The 12,171-nt window shown below is 51.4% G+C and overlaps 1 protein-coding gene across 2 annotated transcripts in view; it reads right to left on the reverse strand.

The window, feature by feature from the left end:
- Window positions 1-7,977, reverse strand: part of FHDC1 (FH2 domain containing 1) — a 38,902-nt gene extending 30,925 nt beyond the window's left edge. The window contains exons 1-2 of one of the 2 annotated variants that reach the window (XM_008144096.3): window positions 7,858-7,977; window positions 1,116-1,744 (exon numbers count right to left, since the gene is read on the reverse strand). In XM_008144096.3, the coding sequence (XP_008142318.2) occupies window positions 1,116-1,607 (492 nt within the window). In that variant the 5' untranslated portion in view covers window positions 1,608-1,744; window positions 7,858-7,977. Of the gene's footprint in view, window positions 1-1,115; window positions 1,745-6,421; window positions 6,496-7,857 lie in introns of those variants that run through there. The other variant, XM_054717680.1, reaches the window with a different exon arrangement.
- Window positions 7,978-12,171: the final 4,194 nt, after the last annotated feature.

A 12,171-nucleotide genomic window follows, 5' to 3' on the forward strand; every position in this document is an offset into this window, starting at 1 on the left:
CTGACCTATTTTCTCAGCTCCCTTACAGCAGATTAAAAAATGATGCATTTCTGTTACTTTTTTTTTTTTTTTTTTGGTGGGCAGCATTCTTTCCTTTTAATCCCTGGTTTCCTAATTATTTCCTCTTGCAAGTACAGGCTTTTACATTTTTTACTCGTGTTTCTACAGAGAGTACGAACAAACACGATTTTGGACTCAGTTTCTATAATATATAGTGGCCTGTACCCCGAAGGCCACACTTCCAGTGAACTTCTTATAACTTGCTAGTTTTATTTTCTTCTCAAAGTAATACACCGAGTGTTAACTGGAAATATGCCTCCTAGAAAGTCTATCTGAAAACAGCTTGACGCGTTGGCTCTCTGGAAATCTCTTCCACAATGGCCATAATTCAATTCAGAGATCGGAGGAGTGAAGGCCTTCGCTAAACACTGTGCGAGGAAAACTGGAGGAAACACTAAGGATAAAACCCTCAGGATGTGCATTACTTAATGATGCTATTTAACAAAAGGCATGTTGTCTCAGAAAGCTCCAGCTGATCTCAGATGCCTGAGCTCAGGAACTTAGGTTTTTGTGTTTGTTTCACTGGAGACGAGTAATCCTGGGCTCCAGCAGAAGTGCTCCAGCAGGGGAAACCGCAGATGTGCAGAGACAGGGCAGCGCTGAGAAGCCAAGGACGATGGCCCCACAGAGCATGTTCTCTGCATGAGGTCATAATCCACCGAGATGCCTGGGAGGGTCCGGCATGCACGCTCCTTCTTCCACTTTGTTACTACTCAGCTCAAGTTCAGCATGTAAGGCCCTTTCTGTCATTCCCAGAGCACAACATTCCCTTGCCTTACGTTCTTTCCTTTTTAAAAAATAATATGTTTTTGTTCATTTCAGAGAGGAAGAGAGAAGGAGATAGAAACATCAGTGATGAGAGAGAATCACTGATTGGCTGCCTCCTGCTCACCCCACACTGCCCTGACTAGGAATCGAACTATGACCTCCTGGTCCATAGGTGGATGCTCAACCACTGAGCCACGTCGGCTGGGCCTTATGTTATTCCTTAGTGATTCTAGTAAGTTTTCAAACGTATGTACACCCCCAAACTCAAAACAACGCCCCCTTCTTACCTCATCTCTTGCTTCCTTGAAGGACGAATTTAAAGATCCTCCTCTCCTGGAAAGGGAAGGCTTGGTGGCATCTTCCTGCTGCCCGAAGAGCTCCTCGATGGTCTTCGTATCTATTTGGTAGTGATGCTGCTGCCTGGCTGCCAAGGTCCAGATGTTGGTTTTGCCTCGTACTTGCTCCTCCGGGATGGTTTTCCAAAAAAAGCTTCTCATCCGCTTTTTCTTACCGAGGTGGCTGTAGCCATTCAAGTGAGATGCTGGGGGCAGTTCTGGAGGGGGAGGAGGGACCGGAGGCCCCCCGGGGAGTGCATGTGGTGGGGGAGGGGGAAGAGAGGGAGCAAACCCTTCCTCTGAATATGGACATGGTGGAGGTGGAGGGGGTGGAGGAGGAGGCGGCGGCGGAGGCGGTGTTTCCTCAATCATGAATCCAGCTGCTGTGGCGATAGTCCCATTTTCTTTATCACTGGCCAAGGAGACACAATTCATAACATGCATAGTATTGTTGCCTTCCAAGGAGATAATTTCTTGACCTTGGGGAAGCAGACACAAACCTCAAACCTGTGTCATACTTTCTCACGTGCTGGTCTGCCACCAGGGAAAAAGGCACCTGTGCTGTGTGTCATCTTCCAAACCTACAAAGATAAAGCAAGTTTAAAGTCAGTACAGGAAAACATTCCAATCCCAGCTATTCCCGTCAGAGGCTTGTGCCAGCCCTCCTAGAGAAACTGGATATGAAAATAATGAGGGGCAATACATCCGAGAGAGCAATAAAAGGGACTGATGCTTTTCTAAAATGTGAGCCAAATTTTACGGCCTGGAAATGTTGCCAAAACAGCAGCAATAAATCCAGCTTTGAAAACTTGTGTTCATCAGTAAAACACATTTGCTGAGGACCCACTATAGGTTCAGCAAGCATTGCTCGCTTTATGAATAAACTACTTGTTCATGACCTGGCTTAGGGTCTGGGACAATGAACACCCAACCCCCAGGGGAATTACGCACATGATAGAAGCGCTAGGCATTGGTGACCTGCCTTTCTCCAGTGTGGCTATGTCCCCTACCTTGCACAGAATAGGTACAGGTGATAAAATAATGGCCGAACTCATACCCCTGGAGTCAGAGCCACCACGTTCCTGCTCCATCCATGGCACTTGGTGACATGGCTTCCCAGAAAACACAGCAAACACTAGACACGCAGACTCAAGGTCCCAGCTCTAAATCAAGCTTTCCTGCTGACCGTTTTAGACAAGTCACCTCACCTCACTAGACTTTAGTTTCTCATCTGTAAAATTAGGAGGTTGGCATACATTACATGACCTCCCCTATCGCTTCCGATGCTATCACTTTGGATTTCAGTTAAGCCGCTCTCTGGAAGCCACCAGAACTTCTCCCCCGTCTCTCTGCTTCTTCCGTGACACTGTCAGCAAAGGCACAAACACACCAGGAAATGCTGCCGTGTCACACCTGCCACACGTCGATGCCTTATCCACAGCCACTGACTTAGTTTAGTGGCTTGTATTTTTACCGATCTTCACATGTTTGTTTTGGGGTTGGGTTATGGCCCTGATGTGAAAACAGGGGTCAAAACAACTACATTTCTTCAGATGTAAGAGCGGTAAGTGGGAACGTGGAAGAAGGGAGCCGTGCAGGACACGGAGTGAGCACCTGACGGGCAGGTCGAGGTGGGAACGGGGGTTGTGAGACCCCACCCCCTCACCTCCGAGGTCCCGGGCATCAGAGTGAGTGTATGAAAGGGGGACTGTCTCCTCCAGGTCATAAAGGGCCAAACGGAGGGGCTTTTTGGACTGGACTTCTGAGTGTAATTGTCCTTGTATAGCATCACTGTCAAAGCTCACACTCTTACACATTGGCCAAACAATGCTGGGTTACACAGGAGTAAATTGTCTGATTGCACTAATTCAAACACTGTTAAATTTTTTACTCAGAACCACATACAAGAGGCAGGACTGCCGCCTGGCCTGTGTGGCTCAGTTGGTTGGGCATCGTCCCATGCACTGAAAGGTGGTCGGTTTGATTCTTGGTCAGAGCACCTGCCTGGGTTGTGAGCTCCCTCTCACATCCATGTTTCTCTTTCCCTCTCCCTCTCCCTTCCTCTCTTTCTTCCCCTCTCTCTCGCTTATCACCAATCAATTTTAAAATCTTTAAAAAAAATTTTTTTAAAAAGCAAGTTTGCCTTGGAAATAAGAGTGGAGATTCCAGAAATATGCTGCTTTTCCTCAGATCCTTAGATGTGCAAACTAGGGTTATTTATCCTACGTTTCAACATCCTCTTCTATAATATAAGGATATACCGTTTCACTGGCTTGTATAAGAATACATGAACTAATACATGTACAGTCCTTACCAAGATGCCTGTATATAATTAACTATTATTAACAACTGGTGTCATATGTACATATGATTTCTCTTTACTTCCCCAGGCATTACATTTGCTTTAAAATATGTATTGAGTTTATACATAAAATGCTCAGGCTGCTAGAAACCTTTAATATTTCCATTCTCTGCTTTCTTAGTTACTAGGTTTCTGAGATTTGTCTTTTTTTTTTTAATACTCAGTAATTGTATATTAAATTATCTCTACCAAGAATGGATGTTTTCCTGAAATGTTTGAATATTTAGTTTCTGAAAATTACATATGGTCAGAAAATAGCATTTACAACTATTACCTGGACGATCCCTTTTAACCATTTTTACCATTTTTACATTAAGTTCATTCACAGTGTTGTGTAGTCGTCACCACTGGATAATATTTTAGAAAGTAAAACTGAAAATATTTATCCAAGCCAACTTGCAGCTCACTTGAGATGCAACTGGCTTTTAAAAGGAGTTTTCATAATTATCATTAGGGGCATAACCAGGCTGTTTTCGTAGTTGGCACCCCTAAAGCAAATGACTCATTGTCAATTACAGTTTATAGTTATATTTGAACTCTTCTTTTTTCAAGACTGCACAGGTAATCTTGGCAGTTTATCCTTACATATTTTAAAATACTTCTGTACATGAAATATCTCATGTATAGAAGAGTTCTAATCCTCCAATTCACTAATTATGTATAGAAGAATGGCTAACCCTTCAATCCCACATATGCTGACTTGTTGATAGATTATCCCTGCTAAGAATGATGATAAGCTAAAAAAGTCTCTATCCTAGAAAGCAATAACTCATACAGTGCTGAGTAAATAGATACACAGATGTGCCATTAAACCTCACATAGCAAATGTAAAGATACTAATAAAGAGTGAGAAAGACGATCTACCCAGAAGTTATGCAACAGCACTATCTCCCAATACCAAAGCTCCGACGAATGCATGTCTTTTCGAGTATTACGAGTTACACAGGGGAAGTACCGGTTAAAAGCTTGTCAAAGTAACAAATAAGTTAGCGATGCACTGGCATGATTCTAACCACGGCCCCATCTTGAGAAAGAATGCCATCTGAAAAAGCTAAAAGAACAAAAGAAAACTTACCACATTGTTCCTGGTATGTTGTCTGGCTAATTTTTCCCCAAGGTAACATACAGGAATCTTAGGCCCCCCCAACGGCTTCTAATGAATACGCTGTCCAGCAATGATTAGCCAAGATGCTAAGGCTTTTACAACTGGCATCAATAGGGCTTCCTCCCTGGCCCGGATTTCACATGTCAGACAGAGGTAGTAGGGAAAAGAGAGTGCAGACAGACCTTCTAACCCTTTCCACAGTCTCGGGGGACATGAGACCAGGAGGACACACAAAGGACATTTAGTTTACTAGGGTACTACCTACAGTAAAGATGCAAACATGTACTCTCTACGTCCGCCGGGAGAACACAGGTGGCCTCAAGACGCTGGCTGTTTATCACGGCTGCTAATGGCCAGCAGGGGCAACAGAAATACATGGCCTCGGCTCTGTCTGGAAAATGTCAAGTATCCATCCATCTTCCCCTGGGCAGACAGACGGGGCTTGGATTTAACATCTCACCTCCAGGCTGGGGACCCCGGCAGCAGCGAGGGTGGCTGCTCAGGCTGAAGACGCCCCTCTCTGAGTAAAACGGAGAGCTTTCTGGCCCGGCTCTGAAGAGAATGTCTCTTTAAGTCCCCCGGGTGCCAGTCACGACCCAGCACAGGTGTGCCTGCGTGATAGGCCCTCCTGGGGAGGGTGTATCTTTTTGACCATGTGAATTTTTAATAAGGGGACACTGTCACCGTGGGCTTGGCCTTCAGCTGATCAGCAAGCCAAAAGTCTTAGAGGGAGAATGTTCACGGGTCTCCAAAGAAGCCCTCTGGCCCCTTTCTGAACGCTCCTGCCCCAACAGCCGCGTTCCTTTGCCCTTGGTGCCAAAGCTCTGTTCCCTAAAGGGAGTGGGTGAGAGGGAAGAAGAGAGGGTAGTAGGTATGCTTCATTTCGGCACATTTCGTGGGAAAACAGGCTCCTGAAAGTCCGTTCAGAGCTCGGAGCTTTCCTGGGAGAGGGGTTAGGGGGGGCCTGTTGCTCCGTTGGTCACTCGCCCCCCCAGGTCAACAATCATCAAAAGGAAAGCCCACACCAGAAAGCCTTCGCGCTGGGTTCCTGACATGTGTCACAGGAAGGGCTGGCCCATACCCTTCTGATGACAAACGGGGGCACGACATGCCTGGCTTGGCCAGAAGAGGCACAGGAACTCACAGCCCTATGTTATCTGGGGGGAAAGGAAGGCCCGGGGAGAGCACAGGCAATTCTAAAACATGGAATTTCTGCTCCCCACGAACTCCTCGGGAAAAGGCTCCTCCCCCACGCCTATCTTCCAATGACACCTTTACTGAACGCAGAATGTCAGCCACGCAGTCGAACCGGGGCTGGCAAGGAAGGCAGTTTCCAGCCAGCGTGTTTAATCTGCAGCACGACATAAACATTTCACAGATGCCTGGGGGCGCAGCGCCCTGGGAGCGGGGCAAGAACGCCTGTGTTTGAATCTGCATTTCCAGTTTCTCTCAATGCCCCCCAACCAAGGGGAAAAAGCAAAAAAAAAAAAAAAAAAAAAAAAAAAAAAAAGCCAACGTGCGCCAAAGGATGGAGAGAAGGAAAGAAGCGCGGGCTACTCATTCCGGGCAGACAACGGGGGGAGCGGGCAGGGGGAGCCCCAGACGACCGGAGCAGTTTCTGCGCAAACAGCTGTTTGAAACTGACTCGGTCCCGGAAGAAACTCCACGCGGGGGACACCGCGGGCGCGTTTTCCTTCCAGAAGTCTGGATACAGAGTAGTTTCCTAAGTCTTTGCCTTGGCGAGCGGACTACCACGTCCTTCCGCCCCCCAACCCCGCCCCCGCCACTCACCAAAAACGCCCGGGCTGGGCCGCACAAAAGGCTCCGCGGGCCCCAAGCCCCCGGCCCGGACGGCCACACCACCGCGCCCGCCGGTATCCCCAGGGAGCCCCGTTCCGCGTCCGGCGGCGCCAGGAGCGACGGGAGTGGGAGGTCCCCGCGAGCAGCACGCGAGCCCTCGGCGGTGTCCTTATCGGGACCGCGGCGGCTGGAGGGCGGGGCCGCAGGGCGAGGCGCAGGCGGCCGCCTCCACGCGCCGCGCGGCTCTGCGGGTCCCGGCGACGGGCGAGGGCGCGCGCTGCGGAGGGGCCGCCGCCCGCTGTGCGGGGACAGCCGGGGCTACCGTGCCGGCGCCCGGGGAGGGCCGGGTCCTCTGCCTCCGGGAGCGCAGGCCTGATCTCGGGCAGAACCAACTGGAGCAGCCACGCACCACTTCGCCCCTCCCGGCGTCCCTACCGCGGGCGGGTCGAGGTGGGAACGGGGGTCGCCAGACCCCGCCCTCTCTCACCCCGAGGTCCCGGGCTTCAGAGCCTGCCCGCCCCCGCCGACCCTCCCCGGCCCGCCCCCTCGGCTGTACAAAGCTCCCAGCAGCGGGGGAGGGGGCTAACGAGGGAAGGTGTCTGCTGGAATCCGAAGTGGAGGGCTCCCGGCCGGCGGACCCGGCTCTCCTCGCACCTCCGCGGCGACACGTCCCCACGGCCGCGGCCGGGGTCCCGGGCGCAGGGGAGAAAGCGGGAGCGCCGCACTGCGGCTCAGCCAGGGGCGGCGGGGAGAGCCGGCGAGAAAGCCGCGGAGGGAGACTCCTGGTGTTCGGTCGGAGGATTAAACCCGGAGTCCGCGGTCCGCGGTCCCCGGCGGGGGCGCCGCAGCCGCTGGAGGTGACCCGCCAGCCCACCAGCTTCCTCCCCGAACTTCCACAAGTGCTGGGCGCACCTTCTAGCCTGAACTTCGCACGGCCAGAGCAAGTGTGCACGAGCCGGAGCCACCTCGTCCTCGGTCCTCGTCCACCCCGCACCCACTGTCAGGAGGGGCGAGTGCCGTGTCCCCGCTGGTCGGGAGCCCGGCGCGGCGCCCCCAGCTGCGCGCTCTTGGGCGGGCGGGCGGGCGGGTATCTCGCGGGGGCGCAGTGTATCCAGGAGTCTTAGCCGTTTAAGACTTAAATCAGCCGACCCGGCCCAACACGGTGGTGGCCCGCGACCTAGCTCGTTCTCCGGACAGGGGTCCAGACCCGCGCGCCTTCGCCTCCGGGGACCGATCCCCGTCCTCAGCCGCCAAAGTCACCCGGGTGGGTGTGGAGGGCGCTCAGATGTCCCAGCCTTCCTAGGGAGGCTCGAAGGCAGCCAAGACCCAGCACCCCAGCCCGGGGTCCTGGCTGATCGCCCCCCGACCCTTCCGAGCCGGGAGTCGCCGGTCCCGGTGGCCCCCGAAGCCGGACGGCTCACACTCACCCGCGACCGGCTCGCCCTCCTAGCTCCTAGCGCCGCCGCCTCTTCTCGGGTCAGGGCAGCCCGGCAGCCCCGGGCCGCGAGGAGGCAGGACGACGCGGGGCGAGGCGCAGCCTCTGCCGCTGCCGCAGGTAACAATGCTGCGGCCGCGGCTGCTCCCAGCGCCCGCCGCGAGGCTAGCACGCCCCTTCCTGCTCGGCCCCTTCCCCCTCCCACTCTGCCCACGCCGGCGTCCGCGCTGCCGCGCTCACCTTCACCTGCGCGGGGCCCCGGGGGCCTGGAAGCCTCCACCTGGCGCGCTGCGCCCCGCCCCCGGAGGCTGTCCCGGAGCCGGGTGGTCGGGCACCGAAGGAAGGAGGGCGGTGGGGGACAGAGAGGTGCGGACCGGGCCGAAGAGCCAGGTGCCCGCGGGGAACCAGCGAAGGAGAGGCGCCGAGCTGGCTTCTGGACCGGCCGGAGCCTTCCACAAAGGCGCTCTGCGGCAGCTCCCGGGCACCCTCCCCCCCCCCCTTGTGCACACGCGCGCGCACACCCCCAAATGTGCACCAGGCCATCCTCTGCCCACACGTGTTCCTCCCTGGGGCATTAGGCAGCGCTTGGGGGGATGGTCCCAGCCCGCGAAGGAGCTTCCAAAGGTCAGCGCCTCTCTGGGCTCCGGCCTGCCAACCTGTAAGTTTACTTTTTTTTTTTTTTTTTTAATTCTCACTGGTGACTATCACAGGAACCTTTTCGTTATAGGAACAGACGGTGTCTGGGAAAGGCTCCGCACAGGAGGAAACGGGAGAACAGTTTAATCGCCTATTTTTCAAAGTGACTGGTGATGGCAAAGGAGTAGTCCAGGAAAACCTATCGGGCCACCCGGCTGATGGGAAGTCAGCTGCAGGGCTGGGGCGGCGCCCTCGGGGATGAAGTCATCGCTACCTTTGCCTAGGTGAGCCCAGATAACGCTTTTTCAGCAGCCTGATGGCCTCATCTCTCCACCCTGGTTCTGTGCCCCTGAACTCCAGGACAGAATATACGACCTACGTGTGGATAGAAAGGAGAATCTATTAGGGTAGGAATAAAAACAAAACAACACAAAACACCCCCAAAACAAAATCCATCCCAGCCAACAGCCCATTTCTTAGCAGTTAACCAGGCTTACACTAACCATGAAGAGAAATTGATCCAATGAAGACCACAGAAAATCTCCAGGAGTAGGAAATATAATAAAACAGGAAGACAGCTCCATGCTCAGGGGGTTAATATTAATCCGAAAGGAAAACTGACTACAGAGACAAAAGTCAAAAGTCTTTCATGTCAGCCTCCTTAGATGAGGCCCCACTGCACACTTCCCACTCCTCAAGCCCCCCTCCAACCTGAGCTTCCCCCTCACCAACCCCATACTGAGCGTGTGCTAAAATCAGTCACTTTTTTAAGAGGTCAAGTCCACTGACCCATCCTCAGCCAGCTTCCTTTGATCTCTCTGCAGCACCCTGGCCTGCAGGCCTCATCTCTGCCTCTCTGGCCTCCTCTGCTGACCCGTCTCATCCTTTGAGGACAGTAACTGGATTCTTCCAACCCTTTCTCTCCCATTATCCCATGGCATTGCTTCTGACTTCAACCTGGCTGGGTCCAGGTTTTGTGGGAACTGAAGCTCGTGTAACTCTTGAGGGAACTTTTTAAAGGAAAACAAATTTTAAAAAATGCTTACAAACTCAACACTAGATTAGATATGCGTCCAGGGAAAGTGAGGGGCATGAAAACTTGAGCCCCCAGGCAAATCCACTTCTGATTTCGCCTCTATGGCAGGGACTCTTGAATCTGTTGTCCCTATAGTATCTCAAGTCCAAATTCAGATTCAAAAACCAACTCATCTTTCTCTCAAAACTAGAACTCTCCCTGCCCACATCCCTTACTTCAGACCTGATTTTTGAAATTAAAAAACCCAGCTTTCCGCTGGTTCTTTTTCTCTTCTTAATTCCTGATATCCAAGTATTTGCCAAAGTTGTGCTCTTTCTTAAGTAATATCTCCTACATTTATACTTTACATCCACTGCCACCCTACCAGCCCCCGTGAGAAGAAGGGGAAACTGATATTTACTTGCTGTTGGTCCTTAGTCAGGCATCACCTTTGGTTCCCACAACAATCCTAGAAACCCTACAGTCTGTTTTCTAGCTTAGAAAAATGGAGCTGGATTCCTGCATCCACTACTTCAGCTTTCTTTCTCCTGTTCTCCCTGACTCTGCTATCAGATCAGTGTTTTCATTCCATTACCTACTTGTTCAAAACCTTTTATAGGTTCACATATGTGCCTTCAGGGAAAAGAGGCATTCTTCAGTCAGACACTCAGGCAGCATCCTACCTTTATCTCCATTTCACCCAAGCAGCATGTCTACCAACCCTGAATGTGTCTTTTTTTTAAAATCTATACTAATAAAAGCGTAATATGCCAATTAGACCGGACAGCAGAACGACCTTCTGCCTGTCCTTCCAGATGACCTCCCGGATGAAGCCGGGGCTGCGGGGGCCAAGGCAAGCCGCTGCAGCTGTGAGGGCTGAGCCCCTTGCATGAATTTTGTGCATCGGGCCTCTAGTAGAGTAATAACAGCCTCAAGTCATTGCACCAATTATCCTATATAATAAAAGGTTAATATGCAAATCAACCGAACGGCAGAACGACCGGTCACTATGACATGCACTGATCACCAGGGGGCAGACTCTCAACACAGGAGCTTCCCCCTGGTGGTCAGTGCACTCCCACAGGGAGAGTGCCGCTCAGCCAGAAGCCCTGAGCTGGGCTCATAGCTGGCAAGCGCAGCAGTGGCAGTGGCGGGAGACACAGCAGCACTGAGATGTCCTAAGCCTCCAGTCGGACATCCCCTGAGGGCTCCCAGACTGCTAGAGGGCGCAGGCTGGGCTGAAGGACGCCCCCCCCCCCAGTGCACAAATTTCATGCACCAGGCCTCGTGTGTGTGTGTGTGTGTGTGTGTGTGTGTGTGTGTGTGTTTGTGTGTGTGTATGAATTTCAGAGAGGAAGGGAAAGGGAGAGAGAGATAGAAATATCAATGATGAGAGAAAATCATTGATTGGCTGCCTCTTGCACACCCCATACTGGGGATTGAGCCAGCAACCTGAGCATGTGCCCTTGACTGGAATTGAACCCAGGACCCTTCAATCCGCAGGTGGATGCTCTATCCACTGAACCAAACCAGATAGGGCTATGTCATACTTATTTTGACTCTTATTTTCTTTTTTTTTTTTTTTTTGACTCTTATTTTCTATGTTGTGGACGATTAGGTGGCCAAGAAGCACTTGAGTAGAGCAGAACACAACCCTCAAATAGACTTAGTGTCTCGATGGATTGATCTAAGGCTGCAAATCTAGAGGACAACTTAATCTTCATCTATTAATATGGGATTGTTAACCACACCCTTAATTCACCCAAGTTTGTGCTTGGGAGTTCAGATCAGCTGTTGCTCTGTTTCCCAGAAATGTGCTAGCCACTCTGTCTGGGAGGAAGGCTAGAAAGACTCTGAGGTCAAATGTGCCGAAAGTCAGCCCAGCCCCTGGAATCTGTGGCTCTTTAGATGGCTGCTGCTGCTACTGCAGAGCGCTTGACCAGTGGTCAGTGTGGCCAGCTTGCACTTTTCTAAGCCAGCCAAACATGTGTTAGTAGCTTCATGTGGCCCAGGCAACAGGCCTCGCAGGTGCCAGCCCCACGCCCTGTAGAAGCATTCTGCTTGCAGCCTGCTCTTCCCCTCCCAGGCCGTCTTTTACAGATTGCTCCATTTCTTTCTTCGAGCTTCATCTCCTCAGCCCTGAAAAGCTCTCTGTTTCCTACGTCAAATATTTTGTCTGTCATTAGGAGCCACTAAACAAAGCCTCAAACAAAAATGAATCAGATTTTCGGATCCATCCCAAAGAATATCAGGCTTATAGTGCTAAAATGGGCTTATTCGCTTAAGGAGTAAGTCTAATTCATGAGCTGGCTGCATGGGCCCGCTCGGGAACCACAGTGGACACACTGAAATGAGTCCTCTGGCATAGGATTGAGGCATCAAACTGATTTTTAAATCTCTCTCTCTACCTCTCTCAGTTGGACTGAGATTTGCTTAATCTTTAATCTTAATCTTTAATTTTTAAAGTATATCTGATGAAACCAGTTGTTCAGATTTAGATTATAGGCTATGTCTTGGCTCTTAAAATTGGAAACACCAAAAGAAACAAACTACCAACTCTATAGTTAAACAGACTTGCAAAGACTCACCAGACCTTCTAGTAACAATCATTTCTAAGAAGAATTGCTAGACCTTGTTTCATTCAAAAAGTGGAAA

The sequence above is a fragment of the Eptesicus fuscus genome, chromosome 6, assembly GCF_027574615.1.
Source record: "Eptesicus fuscus isolate TK198812 chromosome 6, DD_ASM_mEF_20220401, whole genome shotgun sequence".
Classification (NCBI taxonomy): domain Eukaryota; kingdom Metazoa; phylum Chordata; class Mammalia; order Chiroptera; family Vespertilionidae; genus Eptesicus; species Eptesicus fuscus.